The 18840-nt window shown below is 44.7% G+C and overlaps 1 protein-coding gene across 1 annotated transcript in view; it reads right to left on the bottom strand.

Moving 5' to 3' along the window:
• The window catches only part of LOC140364850 (supervillin-like), a 230059-nt gene that overhangs the window by 159843 nt on the left and 51376 nt on the right, over positions 1-18840 (bottom strand). The window contains 3 exon segments of the mRNA XM_072451235.1: positions 4017-4078; positions 8472-8506; positions 9030-9566. Coding sequence (XP_072307336.1) covers positions 4017-4078; positions 8472-8506; positions 9030-9566 — 634 coding nt within the window.

The raw sequence follows: 18840 nt of genomic DNA, 5'->3' as shown, positions 1-18840 counted from the left end.
ACCAGCCACATCTCTTTCTGCAACGAGTCAGCGAAAGTGCTCAAGAAACACAGATTTCAATCCGGTAAAATCTCGCATGGGAGAAAAGAACATGGATTACACTTAATAAATAAAAATATGTTTTATTTGCACTTCTACTTTTACATTTATAGAGCAAAATTCGTATAAAGTGCAATTCAAAGTGTTTTACAATATTCCCTGCTCTGCTCCAGGACAAGCTCTCCCAGCTCAACGTGCCTGATTCCACCTGCCGGGGGAGCGCCGACTCCATCTGCGGGGGGAGCGCCGACTCCACCTGCCGGGGAGCGCCGACTCCACCTGCAGGGCGAGCAATGACTCCACCTGCAGGGCGAGCAATGACTCCACCTGCAGGTGGAGCACTCACTTCCTGACAGATCAGAGTCAGTGTGTGTCACTGGGGAAGAATGTCTCAGACACTGGGACCATCAGCACAGGATCTCCACAGGGCTGTGTACTTTCTCCCCTGCTCTTCTCCCTGTGACAAACTGCTGCACCTCCAGCCATGACTCTGTAAAACAAATTAAGTTTGTGGACGACACCACCCTCATCACCATGACAACACCACCCTCATCACCATGACGACACCACCCTCATGGGGCTCATGTTGGACGGGGATGAGTCTGTTACAGGAGGTGGAGCGGCTGGTGCAGCAGGAACAACCTGGAGTTCAACACCAGAAGACAGTGGAGATGATGGTGGACTTCAGGAAAGTCACATTTTTTTTGCCAAAGAGGGGTGCCCTATAATGCTACAGGAAATGAAAAAGATAAGACAAGCCTTGAAATCGGACGGGTCGGACACGGACAATGACCGATGGAAAAATCAGTTTTGACAGACTCAAAAATAAAGTCTCTGCACATGTGCGCGCTGAGAAACACCACGCTGCTGCTGTCAAACACAAACCAGCGGCTGCAGGGACATTCAAGACGATCACTGTCAAGAAATGGATTGATGACGATCTCGCTAGGTTTTGTGCCCGTGACTGGCTAAAGTATGATGAGAACAAAGTTGTTGTCATCGCTCTGAAGTGCACAGTCTGCCGTGAGTTCTGTAGAGATACAATCCTTCCGTGATTTCACCTACACCTTTCCAATGGACGGGACCACGCCCGTTCAAACTGCCATGCCAAAGCAGACACGCATCACCTTAGAGCTATCGGCAAAGCTGATCAGGTCGTGAACTCGGAGTATTATTGATTGTGTCCCAGGCTGTACTAGCGCCGCAACAAGATGATCATTATGGCAAGTGACTAGGACCAGGTGAAATATAATATCATGATAATGAAGACCACGCGACATACTTGCAGTCAGCCAATCATCTAAGACTTTTTAATTATGAATTGCAATCAGCAGATCAGATGTGTTTGTTTTTTAACTGATAGACAGTGTTATTGTTTCATTAATTATAGACTTCTGTTTGTATTAGTAATTATTGAATTACTACATCATGTCAGATTGTGTCATACACCACCCACACACCTGTCGGCCTAGTTATAGCCCTACTACTAACTGGGATCATAAAACATGTTTTCTCCAACAGCCAAAGAAAGTATGAAAGCGTTCTCAACATGGAACTCACCATGGAGTCCACATTGGTACAAGTTATGAAAATGTTAAGCAATGTGGAACTTTCTACAAGAGACTTTAAAACATGTGACCCATTCAGAATGTGCCATAACAGGAACCAAATGATGAGCAAAAATATTGATTTCAAGGCTTTTAAGAGGAGAAATTAATGATCTGACTTCACAGGAAATGGCCTAAGAAAATGCTTTTTACCAAACAAAGATATTATGAGTGGATCAAAATGTTCTAAATGACCATCTTATCGTTTATGTTTAAAATGTGATATTAACGGCTCTTATTTTGTTCTGTAAAGTACTTAAATGACTTTGGTATAGAAATGTGCTCTACAAATAAACGTGCCTTTCCTGCCTATGTAAAAAAAAAAAAAAAATTAAAACAGTTTGGTCCTGCCGACCGATAGTCCTCCTCCATGGCCTCCCCGAACTCCTCCCAGTTTATCGGTCGGCACCAAAGAAATTCTGGCAAACCGTCCGGCGCCTCAGGAGGGGGAAGCAGTGCTTCACCAACACCATTTACGGTGCGGGTGGAGGCCTGCTGACCTCGACTGGGGAAGTCGTCGGACGGTGGAAGGAATACTTTGAGGATCTCCTTAATCCCTCAGTCACGTCTTCCAAAGAGGAAGTAGAGACCGGGGACTCAGAGGCTGGCTCATCCATCACCCAAGCTGAAGTCACTGAGGTTGTTTGCAAACTCCTCGGTGGCAGGGCTCCGGGGGTGGATGAGATCCTGAGGACCTAAAGTCTCTGGATGTTGTAGGGCTGTCTTGGTTGACACGTCTCTACAACATGGCGTGGCGGTCGAGGACCGTGCCTCTGGACTGGCAGACCGGGGTGGTGGTCCCTCTGTTCAAGAAGGGGGACCAGAGGGTGTGTTCCAACTACAGAGGGATCACACTCCTCAGCCTCCCGGATAAGGTCTAATCCAAGGTACTGGAGAGGAGAATCCGACCGATAGTCGAACCTCAGATTCAGGAGGAGCAGAGTGGTTTTCGTCCTGGTCGTGGAACACTGGACCAGCTCTATACCCTCCATCGGGTGCTCGAGGGTTCATGGGAGTTTGCCCAACCAGTCGACATGTGCTTTGAGGATCTGGAGAAGGCTTTCGGCCGTGTCCCTCGGGGTGTCCTTTGGGGGGTGCTCCGGGAGTACGGGGTCCAGGGCCCTTTGCTCAGGGCTGTCCGGTCCCTGTATGACCGGAGCAGGAGCTGTGTTCGCATTGCCGGCAGTAAGTCAGACCTGTTCCCAGTGCATGTTGGACTCCTCAGGGCTGCGCTTTGTCACCGGTTCTGATCATAGTTTTTATGGACAGAATTTCTAGGCGCAGTCAGGGGTCAGAGGGTGTGGTCAAGGGTCGGAGGGTGTAGTCAGGGGTCGGAGGGTGTCCGGTTTGGGGACCACAGGATCTCATCTCTGCTGTTTGCAGACGATGTTGTCCTGATGGCTCCATCAAACCCGGACCTGCAGCTGCACTGGGACGGTTTGAGCCGAGTGTGAAGCGGCTGGGATGAGAATCAGCTCCAAATCCGAGGTCATGGTTCTCGACCGGAAAAAGGTGGCTTGCCCTCTCCAGGTGGGTGTGGAGTCCTTGCCCCAAGTGGAGGAGTTCAAGTATCTCGGGGTCTTGTTCAGGAGTGAGGGAAGGATGGAGCGTGAGATCGACAGGCGGATCGGTGCAGCAGCTGCAGTGATGCAGTCGCTGCATCGACTGTTGTGGTGAAGAAGGAGCTGAGTCGAAAAACAAAGCTCTCTATTTACCGGTCGGTCTAAGTTCTGACCTCACCTATGGTCATGAGCTTTGGGTAATGACCGAAAGAACAAGATCGCGGATACAAGCGGTCGAAATGAGTTTCCTCCGCCGGGTGGCTGGGCGCTCCCTTAGAGATAAGGTGAGGAGCTCGGCCACACGGGGGGAGCTCGGAGTAGAGCCGCTGCTCCTCCAGCTGAGGTGGCTCGGGCATCTGTTCCGGATGCCTCCTGGGCGCCTCCGACGGGAGGGGCCTCTTCCCGGTGCACAGGGAAGACCCAGGACACGCTGGAGAGACTATGTCTCTCGGCTGGCCTGGGAACGCCTCGGGATCCCCTCGGAGGAGTTAGAGGAAGTGTCTGGGGAGAGGGAAGTATGGGAGTCCCTGCTCAGACTGCTGCCCCCGCGACCCGGCCCCGGATAAAGCGGCAGAAGATGGATGAATGGATGGAGTTTGCTCCTGCGTTTGGCCGTGTGAATCAAATAAAGATTTTTTTAAATAAATCTAAATCTTTAAAACACTCATTTTCATCAAGAATACTCTCAATATTCTCCATTTAAAACCATTAATTCACCATATTTTGACCTTTATTTAGTATCAATGTAAAATAGAAATAATGAGTTTCTCAGAGGAGGTGGAGCTTACCCTGAAGAGGTGGAGCTTACCCTGAACAGAGAGCGCTTGGCTGCAACACTCAGCTTGGCTCGCTCGTCCAGCTTCTCGTCTGCTGCAAACACACACACACAGTACAGTTAGAAGCATACACACACAGTACAGTTAGAAGCATACACACACAGTACAGTTAGAAGCATACACACACAGTACAGTTAGAAGCATACACACACAGTACAGTTAGAAGCATACACACACAGTACAGTTAGAAGCATACACACAGTACAGTTAGAAGCATACACACAGTACAGTTAGAAGCATACACACACAGTACAGTTAGAAGCATACACACACAGTACAGTTAGAAGCATACACACACAGTACAGTTAGAAGCATACACACAGTACAGTTAGAAGCATACACACACAGTACAGTTAGAAGCATACACACAGTACAGTTAGAAGCATACACACACAGTACAGTTAGAAGCATACACACACAGTACAGTTAGAAGCATACACACAGTACAGTTAGAAGCATACACACAGTACAGTTAGAAGCATACACACAGTACAGTTAGAAGCATACACACACAGTACAGTTAGAAGCATACACACAGTACAGTTAGAAGCATACACACACAGTACAGTTAGAAGCATACACACAGTACAGTTAGAAGCATACACACAGTACAGTTAGAAGCATACACACACAGTACAGTTAGAAGCATACACACAGTACAGTTAGAAGCATACACACACAGTACAGTTAGAAGCATACACACACAGTACAGTTAGAAGCATACACACAGTACAGTTAGAAGCATACACACACAGTACAGTTAGAAGCATACACACAGTACAGTTAGAAGCATACACACACAGTACAGTTAGAAGCATACACACACAGTACAGTTAGAAGCATACACACACAGTACAGTTAGAAGCATACACACACAGTACAGTTAGAAGCATACACACACAGTACAGTTAGAAGCATACACACAGTACAGTTAGAAGCATACACACACAGTACAGTTAGAAGCATACACACACAGTACAGTTAGAAGCATACACACAGTACAGTTAGAAGCATACACACACAGTACAGTTAGAAGCATACACACAGTACAGTTAGAAGCATACACACACAGTACAGTTAGAAGCATACACACAGTACAGTTAGAAGCATACAGACACATGGCGTTATCATCACCACTGAAGATAGAGAATGCAACAAACATTTTTATTTTGCAGATATTTATCAACATTTTTGAAGAACATGATTTAAGGCAAGACACTGCAGGTAAAAAGGAAAAGAAAAAAAAAAAACATCATATAATATCTGACCAAGAGCGGTTCAGAGGCTGATGTGGGTGCTTAAAGGTCCCATAACATGCAAAATCGACTTTTCAGAAATTTTAACCTTCTTACATTGCTATTTGAGCTTCATTTATGTCCAGAGTGTTTTTTGATTGATTCCTGCAGTTTTTAGCTATATTACAGACTATCTCCTTTCCTCCAATCTCTAAACTGACGGGCGGTGGGGCAAGACCGCGTCATAAGGGCAAGCACGTGTCACCATCCCCTCTAAGACTTATATATATATATATATATATATATAATCTCTGTTCTGCGCACGCTGTAGAATAAACACCAGTTTTATTTTAGTCTCAAAGTAGACTCTTTCTCACTCACTCCGCGGAGCAGACAGCTGTGGTACACTACGTCACGTCTGGGTGATATTTCTTAACTCTTATGTTAAGGGTGTTGCACAACACTTAGAATAGACTACCAAACGTGAAAAAAGCATGTTATGGCACCTTTAAATCCCCACAGCATATGTTAGAGTTCACTCCAGAGTGAGAGGGTCACGTCTCCACGCCTTCCGGTTGAGGATAGGTCTCTCACTGTTAGGACAGCAGGGCAGAGTACCTGGCCTTGTTTGATCCCTGGGAGGAGTACTGGACAGTGCACTGACTGGACAATGACAGTGACACCTGGAGAGGGGTGATCGGGAAGAACGGCCTCCTCGATCTGAACCTGAGCGGTGTTCTGTGCCAACCACCGAATGATCGACTTTGTCGTGTCATCTGACCTCTGGCCGCGTGTCTTGGACACTCGGTGTGGAGAGAGGGGCGGAGCTGTCAACCGATCACCACCTGGTGGTGAGTTGGATCCATTGGCGGAGGAGGAAGCCGGACAGACTTGACAGACCCAAGTGCATTGTGAGGGTCTGTTGGGAACGTCTGGCAGAGCCCTCTGTCAGGAGGGTCTTCAACTCACACCTCAGGGAGAGCGGCACGCAGATCCCAGGGGAGGCTGGGGACCATGTTCTCAGACTATTGTCAATGTACTGGTCAATGGGGTCGGGGCCCTTTCCTCAGGGCTGTCCGGTCCCTGTATGACCGGAGCAGGAGCTGTGTTCATTGCAGTAAGTCAGACCTGTTCCCAGTGCATGTTGGACTCCGCCAGGGCTGCGCTTTGTCACCGGTTCTGTTCATAATTTTTATGGACAGAATTTCTAGGCGCAGTCAGGGGTCGGAGGGTGTTGTCAGGGGTCGGAGGGTGTCCAGTTTGGGGACCACAGGATCTCATCTCTGCAGTTTGTAGACGATGTTGTCCTGATGGCTCCATCAAACCCGGACCTGCAGCTGCACTGGGATGGTTTGCAGCCGAGTGTGAAGGATGAGAATCAGCACCTCCAAATCCGAGGCCATGGTTCTCAACCAAAGAAAGGTGGCGTGCCCCCTCCAGGTGGGTGGGGAGTCCATGATCATCTCAGGTTGTTACCAAACAAAGAGCACAGAAACGCCGAGGCAGCCATCTTGGATAGATGCCCTACACAATGCGCATTGTCATTGTCACTCATTACAGTGTGTAATGGGAGTGGCGATACTGCACTGAGATCTAAGATCTAGCTAACAAAAGGTATAAATGTTCACCAGATTGTAAAAGAAAATCAAATGAAAAGCTTCGCTTTGGCCAAGTTGCCATCGCATATGATGGTGCAGTTCTACACGGCCATCATTGAGTCCATCATCACCTCCTCCATCACCTCCTCCATCACCTCCTCCATCACCGTGTGGTACGCTGGAGCCACAGCCAGGGACAAACAGAGACTACAGCGCCCTCTGATGAGAAGGTGATCGGCTGCAGACTTCCATCTCTGCAGGAGGCCACTCCCCTCAGGCAGGAGGCCACTCCCCTCAGGCAGGAGGCCACTCCCCTCAGGCAGGAGGCCACTCCCCTTCTGCTCACACTTTATTATTCAAACCGGTAACTTCATTGCACTCTTCACGTTTTGAACTATTCTGACCCTCTGTAAATGTTTGTGTACATACTGAGACACTTTTTACTTTTAGTACTTTGATTTATGTATGGCTTTTTTGATTTTATCTACTTAGCTTTTATTATTATTCATCATTGTGTGTACATCTTAACGCCAAAAAAAGTTTGCATGTTTGCAATTTTGTTCATTCACAATGGCAATAAACCCTTTTCTGATTATGATCATGATTGATATGTCCAAGGAATCTTTAGGCTTGGACAAACAGGACTTGTATAGACATTTACAAATAAGGAGTTATTATAACCAAGATATAAAGTAATGACCATTATGACCTTCGGACTGAAATCTTCATCAAGGCTTGTAAATCTGAACTTTCAAGGGGAGTAGAATTTAAATAATTAACTGCATTAATAATCTGGACAACCACTCTACTAAATATATTAAGAATAAATGATAGAAACTATAATCTTGTTTTGACAGATTAAGAGGGAAAATGTATATCTCAGTGGAGGACAGTAAAATCACATGTCAAAGTGCTCATTATTCACAGGGAAATGCAGATTTTGATGTGTGCAATCTTTCCTGCTTCATTTGATTTTTGTCTTTTGTATTCTCTCTGGTCACATCAAACATTAAAATTTAAAGTTGTGAGTAAAAAAAAAAGGTTAAGGCCAGAAAAGCCTAAAAATATCTAGGGATAGATAATGTGGTGATAGATATCATAGAAAATACTTTATGCTACTGATACATTAAAGTAGACTTATTAAAAATATAGATATATGAATAACATGCTATTCATTCAACCGTCTATAGCTCAAATATAATATCAAAGACAAATTAAAAAATATTCTCTTCTAGAAGAGGTTAAATACTGACCATTTTTTGCTCCAAGCCAGAACCCTAAAAATGTAGGGAAGCCGTCTCCATTAATGTGCTGAAAATAAAGCACTCCGACTGGTCTAAAGCCTTAAGAAAAAACTAACATTTTAGTCCAGTTGAAAAATGTAGTGCAGTAGAAAGTACAGTTCCCTGCTCTCAAACCTGGTGAAGTAAACAGTCTCCACAGTAAATAAAAAATACTGTGACAGGCTTACAGACCACGACTTTGTATTGAACCTTTTTCATCATTAATCGTTCTTTGAAGTGAAAATGTTTGGCCACTGCCAAAAAAGAAAACGTAGTAAAAACACTGTTAGTCTAAAAGGATAAGTGCTTACCTTCAGTGGCATTTACGTCTGAACTGACACAGGACCTGAAGAAGCAGAAAACACAGTTAGAAAAGCAGAAAATGTGATTGTGCAGGTTGGACATGGTCAGAGGTGAGTGAAACGTACAGTGCAGCGAGGCGTTTATGCTCGGATAGAAATGTGAGCACTAGAAAGCTCAGAGCACTGAGCGGGGAGAATTAGAGGGTATTAAGAAACATTTCACAGACAAACAATGGCCAATTCATGCATTTAGTGTGATCACATGACAGCACTGCATTCAGCCAATCACAGGGTGGGCCGCTGTGCGAGGGTGGGCCGCTGTGCGAGGGTGGGCCGCTGTGCGAGGGTGGGCCGCTGTGCGAGGGTGGGCCGTGGTAACGTGGTTAGACAGGACAAAGTCAGACATTATTTTAAAGGACACATTCTGCATTACATGTGTTCTGCAGCTTCAAACATGTCCTACACAGCTCAAGGAAAGCGGATCAGTGAGAGAAGCTGGAGACTTGTGAATGCTGCCCAGGATTAGTGACTGTTAAAGACTGTTAGTGGCACCGCAGCAGGACGTACATGGGTGGTCTGCAGGTGTTCAGAGGGGTGCTGGTGCTCTCCATGTAGGTGTTTCGGAGCTGGGACACAGATACCCACAGGTCCTGCTCTCTGTGGTTTGGAGTGACTTCTCTCCCTCTTGATGACAGTGATGATCTTTGCTCATGTCTGGGTCTTTCCCCAGCCTTTCTGCTTTGGCTCCTTGGCCCCAGCTGCTTGATGGTTCCTCGTTTGGGCTCCTCGTTGCCCTCGTCATGGTGGAACACACTGGAGGGGAGCATGGCTTTCCCGCTCTTCAGAAGGCCCAACGTCTGGCCCTCCTCAGCCCTGTCTGGATCCTTCTTCTGTATTGCGGCTGCTGTCCGTGGCCCGGATGACATGGAAAGGTAGGGGGGACAGGGCGAGCTGAGGTCTGGGGCAGTGGCTGTGGCAGATGGAGGGGGCAGAACAGTGGAAGTGTGCACAAGTCTGCGGGGCACGGGAGCCTCTGACCCCGGGCACAGATCAGTGCTTCTGTGGGGGCCCTCTCCCCGGGACAGCCTCTCTCGTACGCGGATTCTTCAGGAGACAAAGCAGCAGGTCAGCGGTCATACCATGCTCTCATTATTATCAAACTGAATATACTAAATTCATTCATTATTTAACACTTTTTTCAAGTTTTGAAAAATAGAACGTGATTCCTTTTGTTATCCAGGTTTTAAAGATTTGAACATCTTTGTTTAGTTTGTATGTTTTTATCAGCGCTTTCCACGATGTAAGAACAGATTTTACCCAGGGATTCTTAACGTCTTCTAAATGACTCAATCTGCTAGTAAGGCCTGCTGAAATAAAATCATTTTTCAGAGTTTGGAACAGAAAAACAGGTTACACATCTGACCTTATATCATTGTTTAGTGCCTCGTACAGTAGAGCTGGGAACAACAGAGTCCTTCACAGCTCACTAGTTCAGAGAGGAAAAATATCGAAGATAGAATCTTGATATTTCGATATTTTGTCACACCTCTTTTGTACAGTGACATCTGATTGTTGTTTTACCTCTGGTTACTGACCCGTCTGCTCTGAGAGGAACTATCAAATGACCAAGAACCTGCGAGCCTGCTGATAAAAGCATTTATACACACCTTTCATTTTCAAAAGTTAACATACATTTAAGACATTTAAACAAACAGTGGTTTGACCTCCTTTGTTTCTTATCCAGATTTGTTATGGCTCAATTATAAATCATTTGAAGAGGCTCGATAGAAGGGGCAGTGGCCTGTGACCAGAAGCTGCAGCAGTAACATACTTGTCTCCTCGTGTCCGTCTGTCCGTCTGTGAGAGTCGGATCTCTCCTTCACTGGAACTCCTCCAGGTTTCTACGCTTTTTTCCCAAAGAGGTTTTTTTTTGTAGTTTTTCCTGGCCGAGAAGGAGAGTCTAAGGACAGAGGACCCTGGGACATCGTCCCTCGCCACCACAGACATTGTCTGACTCCATCGCCACCACAGACATTGTTGATTCATTTCTCCCTGTGGCCCTCAGAGGCAACTGTTGTTGTGATTTTGGGCCTTACAAAAATAAATTGATTTGATTTGTGAAAAGATCATAGAAACTATGAGCAGAATGAAATCTGAATGAATCTGACAGTTTACCTTTTTGATATGACCCGTTTGCTCTCTGAGACCAGCTCAATATTCTGTCAAGGAAACTACAACTGAACCTTTTTCTACACTTTTCAGATATGGACTTGTTCCTGGAGGCAAAGCGAACAGACACGGTCGTCTCAGCATTCAGTGACAGACCTGCATTTTGTAACCACGGTCACCACTTCAAGGTGTTTGGACTACTAGTTTGAAACTGCATGCTTTTCCACGCCCATAAATCATAGTCAAAATCATCACATTAAAACCCTGCTGTGGGACATGATTCAGGAAAATCATTGATATTATGGAGGGGTCTGAAATTTCTCATAGTAAGTTTATTTCGACTGAGTGAGTTGTGTGTATGTTCTTGCTCCAAATATGTATTTCAGCAAGGATTCCAACGCTCAAAGATGTGAGTCTTTAGCACCTGCACCTCGCGTCTTATTGACCCGTCACATTGTCAAAGTGGGTTCCACAAACAGCAACATGATAACCGGGTGCTGTAAAGTGACAGTAAATCCTCTCTTCCATCCCCTCCACGGGAGCCAGCAAGTCTGCAACGTGAAGGGCGCCCAATTGTGTCTCCAAGAACATCCCTTCAGGAACCATGTTAGCAGCATTGCAAGAGCGTCTGCATCCATCCAGGTTACAGTCCATCTGAGTGTTTAGCTCCTGAAGCATTACAGTCTTTTTCCAAGTCATCTCTCACAGCGTTATGCTCCTCGTCTCTTGGGGTTTAGTGGGTGAAACAGTGTTTAAAAGGTAAAGTCGGCACCAATGCTACAACCTGAAGTATTCCTGTGTTTTACCCTCTGAGCTGGTGGGCACCTCTAGTGCTCAGTGTTGTAAAGTTCTGATCACTCCAGCTTGTGCTGTGGGTGGTTAGAGCCAGAGAGCAGGTTCTGATCCGTGTGTGTACGTTTCCTTTATACTTCTATTTGGAGTCCTCTCCTCTGATCGTGGAACAATCTAGAAAGGCCAAGCGGTTCTCCTTAGGGTCTTCTCTTGTAAAACTGATGCTTCCAGTACCAAAGACCTGGAGAGGAATACACAGAAAGATCAATGCCTACTCAAAACTGCTCCATGTAGAAGATGGCCATGATGGCAGAGACGCACCGCCATGAGTCTGTCTGAAGAAGTGTCCATGGGATTGGAAGTATGTGGTGTTCAGACTGATGTCCAAGAGCTTAAAGATGTGTTCAGGTTTCAGCTCGGTCCTTTAATGCAGGTCAAAAGGGACGATACAAACCATTATGTCCATTTGAAGAGGTTTCAAATGTTCTGTGTCCCCAACAGCACCAAGATTGTTGTCAAACGCTTGGCCACATTGTATGGGATGAAAACGGTGTTCGACACAATGGGTCCAAGTGGGACATTCGCAGGGTAATTTTGGGTAGGCCATAAATGCATGGACTATCTGGAGCTGTCTAATGTAGCACTGTTAAAATAGAAGGCCAAAAACCTCCCCGTGAAATAGTGAAGTGCATTCACGGCACCTCCACATGGAAGAATCCCTAAAAGCATGAGAAATCTGTCTACAAGCATTACATCCAGCATTAAGGTTCATTCTAGAAGGATACAGAACCCACCACTGTCAATAAGATAAGATAAGATATTCCTTTATTGTCCCACATGGGGAAATTTCATATTTGTGTCTGTTTAAAAGGCTCTTGTGATTTTGTCTGATTATTTAACACGTTTGCTTAACATCAGATCAGGTATTGATCTATTCTGATCTTATATTTAAAGTCATCTGATAAATACGGTGTAGTACAGGTGTTGTAATGTTATTCATGCCCCTTATGTGGGCGATATCGCTTAAAGAATTGGATCGATATTTCAAACATGACTCACTGCATGAGTGTGGATATGTTTATTAGAGTTTATTAGAGTCTGTATTAGGCATTTCATATTTCTAATAATCATTATCTAAATTAATTTGTTAAAAATGAATTGTGCTCGTTAATCTGAAGGTTTGTGAGAACGTAACCATGACATTGAGCCCTTTTCTGGAAATGAATGAAACTTTATCAAATGTGGTTTATGAAGATGTATTGACCAAATAACTGAATAAGTAAAACGAATAAGGATTATGCAAATGAGTCAATAACAGATGGGGCAACTAGATATGATTGTTCTACATCTAGTTCAGCCTGTGTCCATGTGGCCTCCAGGGGTCACACAGGGGTCAGTCAGGGGTCACGCTGCAGCTCGGTCCACACGCTGGTCAGGGCACAGACAGGAGAGTGTCAGGATGAAGCCCTGGATCAGGTTCAGTGATGTGTTCTCCTGGGCTCTGAGGCTCAGATAAAAAGGGCCGGTGCAGATTCACCGATGAGGCTGATCAGACGTGTTGTTGAAATGTTGCAAATAAGGTCCTTTGCTTGAGTTTCCATGATGCAGTTTTAATCACGTCTAAACAACGGGCACATAATTCTTATTTATTGGAGCAAAAATGTAGCTTTTGTTGGGACGTCTCTGGAACGTCTTTGTTCTGTAGGTTAGCTTAGCTTATTGTTTTAGTTGGGGACGGCGCGATAAGTCAAGTGACGCATGAAAAGATAAACACACATTCTTTTCCAAGCGCCACTGTTATCTGAGATAACGTCACTCCTTCCAAATATTATGGCTAAGCATGGAGGAGCTAAACAGCTGATTGTGCACGTGGGTGCAGTGGACATGCGGCGGGAACAGACTGAAGTTTTGAAAAAAGACTTCTTGAAGTTATTCCACGTGCTTGATAAAATGGAAATCAAAACATTCATAAGTGGACCTCTTCCAAACATCGACAGGAGGATAAACAAGTTTAGCCGGCTTCTTCAGCTGAACACATGGCTGTCCAAAGAGTGTTCCCCGAGAGGACTACACTACATTGAGAACTTCTATCTATTCTGGAAACGAGAGGACCTGTTCAAGATAAATGGCCCCCACCTATGCAGAGGTGGAGTGAGGGTGCTGACAGAGAACCTGCTCCACGCTCTGAGGCATTGGACTGGGCCTGGACAGGGTCCTGAGCAGATAGTTAGAGAAGAGAGGAATGAGAGAAGAATTCCTGCTCCCTCAGCCAGAGACCCAGCCAATGTTTCAACATCAAAAGCACCACAACCTCAGCCTCCACCAAGGGATTCATCAGCAGCTGCTCCACCGCCTCCAGCAAAGGAACAATCTTCAAAGGCCTTGGACCCATCTGTGACAAGCCCAACAACATCCCTGTCATCGCCCCTGCCTTCACACCAGCCCTGGGTTCCCCCTGCAACATCTACTCCCACTAAAGATTCATCATTCTCCTTCTCATCTCCACTCTCACCCATGGGCCTTCCCAGCCATTTTGAAAGTCTGATCAAATCAGGCATTAAGATGGCTCCACTCACGCCCAATATAGCAAGGGCTATGTCAGTACCGACTGCACCAACAAAAGCCCCACCACCCATCCCCCCTCGCCTCTCACCTGGTCCCAAACTCTCCTTGGCTACAAAAGCCCCACCACCCATCCAACCTCGCCTTTCACCTGGTATCTCCCATAGCTAGGATGCACTGGGTCTCAGCGTTGCCGGGACTTATTGTCACATTAAAAATCAAACCAACCCGGGGCCCTATGTAAAAAGAGCCCCCCCTAGTGCTATTTCTGTAGTCACATCATCACACAGATGGAAAAACAAAATGCGAGTCAGGCCCTATCTGAGAAATGTGATTCATATTCCCTGTGAAAAGATAAAGCCCAGTCCCACTGAAACTAGTCTGAAACTTGCTGTGCTAAATGTCAGATCCTTATGTCACAAATCACTCTTAATTAATAATTGTATTTCTTCTTATAATCTTGATTTTATATTTTTAACTGAAACATGGCTTGACAAAAACACAGGAAATGTAGTTCTGATAGAATCTGCTCCACCCAACTTTAAGTTTGAATCTGAAACACGAGAAAACAAAAAAGGGGGTGGAGTCTGTGCTGTCTTTAGAGATGAAATAATTACCTGCATGTTGTCTTTTGGGGTGTTTTCATCATTTGAGTATGTATCCTTTAAAATGGAGCTAAAACGGTCTCCATCCGTTCTCTTCATTGTTTTATACAAGCCTCTCCAGCACTGCCAACGTTTTATTGATGATTTTACTGAGATGTTTCAGTCGTATGCAAAGACTTTGATGGTTTGGTCATTACAGGTGATTTCAATGTGCATGTTGATAACAATTGTGACAGAAACGCTAAAGAGCTTGATGCTGTCCTTGAAACCTTCAGTCTTACTCAGCATGTGAGAGGCCCCACCCACAGCAAAGGACACACTCTAGATCTCATAATTACAAAGGGGGTAAATATTTCAAATGTTAATGTGATCGATGTTGCTCTGTCTGATCATTTCTGTGTCTTCTTTGACCTGTCTGTTTCTCCCAAACCTCCGGTTGGTCCTGCAGTTGTTCAGAGGAGACACATAAGTGATGGCACAGGTGCACTGTTTATGGAAATGATAAACTTTGAAAATGTCTCATGTTCTAATGTAAATGATTTGTTGAACTCTGTTACATCTAGTGTTTTGAATGTTCTGGACACCATCGCCCCTATAAAGGCTAAAATGGTTAAAAATAAGCAGAAGGCGCCGTGGAGAAATGATGATTGGGTCAGGGCACAGAAAAGGGAGTGCCGCAGGGCCAAACGGAAATGGCGCAAGTCAAAGCTCCAGGTTCAAAAAGAGATTTACAAAGAAAAGCTGAACATGTACAACCTAATCTTATGTAGAACTAGGGAAAGATATTTTTCTGAAATAATTGGAAGCTGCAGTAACAACTCGCGTGTCCTGTTTGCCACAGTAAACAGATTAACAAACCCTCCAGCTCAGCTGCCGTTAGAACTCATTTCCACATCCAAGTGTAATGAGTTTGCATTATTCTTTAATGACAAAGTTCAGGGCATTAAAAATGCTATAAATCCCACAATGCAAAAAATTACCCTAAAACCACCAAGACACTTAGAGCTAACTCACTTTGCACCAGTAACTGACAAAACTGTCCATGAGATCACCAGTCTGAGTTCATCTACATGCTGCCTTGATGTGTTACCCACCAAATTTCTAAAGTCTGTGCTGAACAGTTTGTTAGCACCATTCACTCACATAGTTAATATGTCGCTTCAATCTGGAACATTCCCAATGTCTTTGAAAACTGCGGTCATAAAGCCTCTCCTAAAGAAGAGCAGTCTTGATGCCGCAGTACTGAGTCATTACCGGCCCATCTCTAATCTGCCATTTTGGGGCAAAGTCCTTGAAAAGGTTGTTTACCAACAGCTCACAGATTTCCTTTTAATAAACAACTCATTTGATGTTTTTCAGTCAAAGCACTGAAACTGCTCTTGTCAAGGTGACAAATGACATCCGCCTGAACACTGACACGGGCAAAGCCTCAGTCTTAATTCTGTTAGATCTGAGTGCTGCTTTTGACACTGTCGCTCATGGGATCCTCTTACAGAGACTAGAGGACTGGGTGGGCATCACTGGCACTGCCCTAAACTGGTTAAGGTCCTATATGGAAGACTGGAAGTACTTTGTTGAAATTGGTAGCTGTGTCTCAGACCACATGACCCTGACCTGTGGAGTGCCCCAAGGGTCAGTCCTGGGTCCCCTTCTGTTCAACCTCTACATGCTGCCGTTGGGTCAGTTGATACGCAGTGAAAATGTGTCCTATCACAATTATGCAGACGACACTCAGATCTATGTTTCACTATCGGCAGGTGAATATGGACCAGTGGATTCACTCTGTCACTGCATCCAACAGATCAGTTTGTGGAGGCAAAACAACTTTCTCCAGCTGAACTCAGACAAGACTGAAATAATCGTTTTTGGCCCACAGAAACAAAGAGAAAGTGTTAGCGGTCACCTCCAGAGTCTCGCTCTAAAACCTACAAACCAAGTTACAAATCTGGGGGTAATAATGGACTCAGACTTGAACTTTAATAGCCACGTCAAATCAATAACATCAGCAGCTTTTTACCATCTAAAAAACATTGCCAAAATCAAAAATATAGTGTCAAAACCAGATTTAGAGAGACTTATCCACGCGTTTGTCTCCAGTAGATTAGACTGTAACGGCCGCTCACTGGTCTCTCCAAACGAGCTGTAAAACATCTGCAGTACATCCAGAACGCTGCTGCTCGGGTCCTGACTAGAACCAGGAAGTATGATCACATTAGTCCTGTTCTCAGGTCTCTGCACTGCCCCCTGTGGCTCAGAGAATAGACTTTAAAGCAGCTCTGCTTGTGTACAAGTCTCTCCATGGCCTAGCACCAAAGTACATCTTGGATATGTTAGTGCCATATGAACCATCTCGGACTCTGAGGACCTCAGGGACCGGCCTCCTGCTGGTGCCAGAGTCAGGACTAAACATGGGGAATCTGTGTTTCAGTTTTATGCAGCTAAAATCTGGAACATTCTTCCTGAAAATGTGAGACAGGCTTCTACTCTGACAATGTTCAAATCTAAGCTAAAAACAGTTTTGTTTAGCTGCGCATATGACTGAAAGGATTTTTTTCTTTGCACTCTTCTCTTTTGTTTGTGATTTTATTAGTTTAGAAAATCAGTTGAATTGATAATTTTTAATTTAGTTAATTTTATTGTATTTCTGTAATTTCTTTGTGATTTGAATGCATTTTTCCTGCTGTGTGAAGCACTTTGAATTGCCTTGTGTATGAAATGTGCTCTACAAATAAACTTGCCTTGCCTTGCCTTAGCATGGCTAGGCCAGAGATGAGCTCGTCTCCAGAGATCCTTCCTCCATGAAGATCAGATAGAACTGAGTTGGTCTTCTATCCTCTCTCTCATTGTTCAACCAATCAGCACGCATGATGCAGCCATTGTTTAGCATTAACATTTACATATTACAAAGGTAATATTGTCACAAGACCAGTCATAAAACATGAACATGAGTGAATTCATCTTGTGGACAAAGTCTGCAATCAGATGATTGTTTACTAAAAGCACAGTCTTTTTAGTGTTTTAGCTTTTGTCTTGCGAGAAAAAAATGATTTTGAGAGTTTATTTGGATCAAAAGCAGTAATTTGATGGAAAAGTTTTTTTCCAACGTTCAAAGCGTGAAGTTTCTCTTTCAGCAGAGAAGTCATAAATCTCCAGTACAATGGTACAACCTTACTCCCGCATTCTTGTCACTATGGCAACATTCAGAGGTCATCTGCAGATGACTACAACAGAGCGAGGGAAAAACGCTGTCAGCAACTATGAATTCAAAGCACTTCAAACACTATCCACAGTGCTCTTGTTTCTTATATTTGAATTATTTTATTCCACATTGTGTGTGTTATTATATATTAGTTTTGTTTCATTGATTGTTTTATTACCATTTTATCCAGACAGTCTGTTCTTTTCATGAGTGCCCTGTTGAATAAAAAACAGTTTCTCTTATTGAGTTTTTCCCTGTACAAACAAAATCAAGTTGGATTTGTGAAGGCTCAAAACAGACACTGAAAGTATGTTTTTGTAAACTTCTTGCCTCACCAGCCACGTCTGGTCAGGGTCACCGTCCAAGTAGTAAATAAACTCTAATGTCCAGCCATGGTTGACTTTAAGGCGAGGTAGACCTCATCTGTCATGGCCTTGTATCTAAGGGAGCCTCTTTACCTGAGAGATTTGTCTGTTTAACGTTTATTCTTTACTTGGAACTCATTATGTAAGTCCCTTTTGTACTAGTTTGATTGTTCCCTCATTGCGAAGCCTCAACATGGAGCGGCGCTTCCTGATCGATCAGTAAACACACCTTTAACCATCTGCCTGGTCCGCGCCGCGGCTCTGTGGACACGCCCATAAAAATGAGGTGAAATGACTCCCACTATTCGCCCTGAACAAGCCCAAGCTGTAAAACTAGTGTCACATATAAATCCATCAGTGACTCCAGCACACTGCGTTGTAATGTTCTGATCACTCCCAGTTTGTGCTGTGGGTGTTAGAGCCAAAGACCTTCAGTTTTCAGCTCCGCTGCCCTAGGAGCAACTCTGGGGGAAGTATGGCAGCTTGAGCTCTGTCCTGTGTTCAAGACTTATTCTATCAAACTATATTTGATATTTAATTTCACTTGCAATCCATTCATTGCTTTTTCTTATTCTTTTCCCTCTTCCTGCCACCGCCCGGGGAGTGACCCAGATGCTCCTCGAGTCCCTGGAGAAACAGTCTCTACTCTATATGAACGGTTCTTCATCTGCCTGGAAGAACTGGTT

The sequence above is a fragment of the Eucyclogobius newberryi genome, unplaced genomic scaffold (genome assembly GCF_026437365.1).
Source record: "Eucyclogobius newberryi isolate DKJ021-1_F unplaced genomic scaffold, fEucNew1.0.hap1 SCAF_18, whole genome shotgun sequence".
NCBI lineage: Eukaryota > Metazoa > Chordata > Actinopteri > Gobiiformes > Gobiidae > Eucyclogobius > Eucyclogobius newberryi.
Note: the sequence above shows the minus strand (reverse complement) of the source record. Positions and strands in the feature narration are given on the sequence as shown.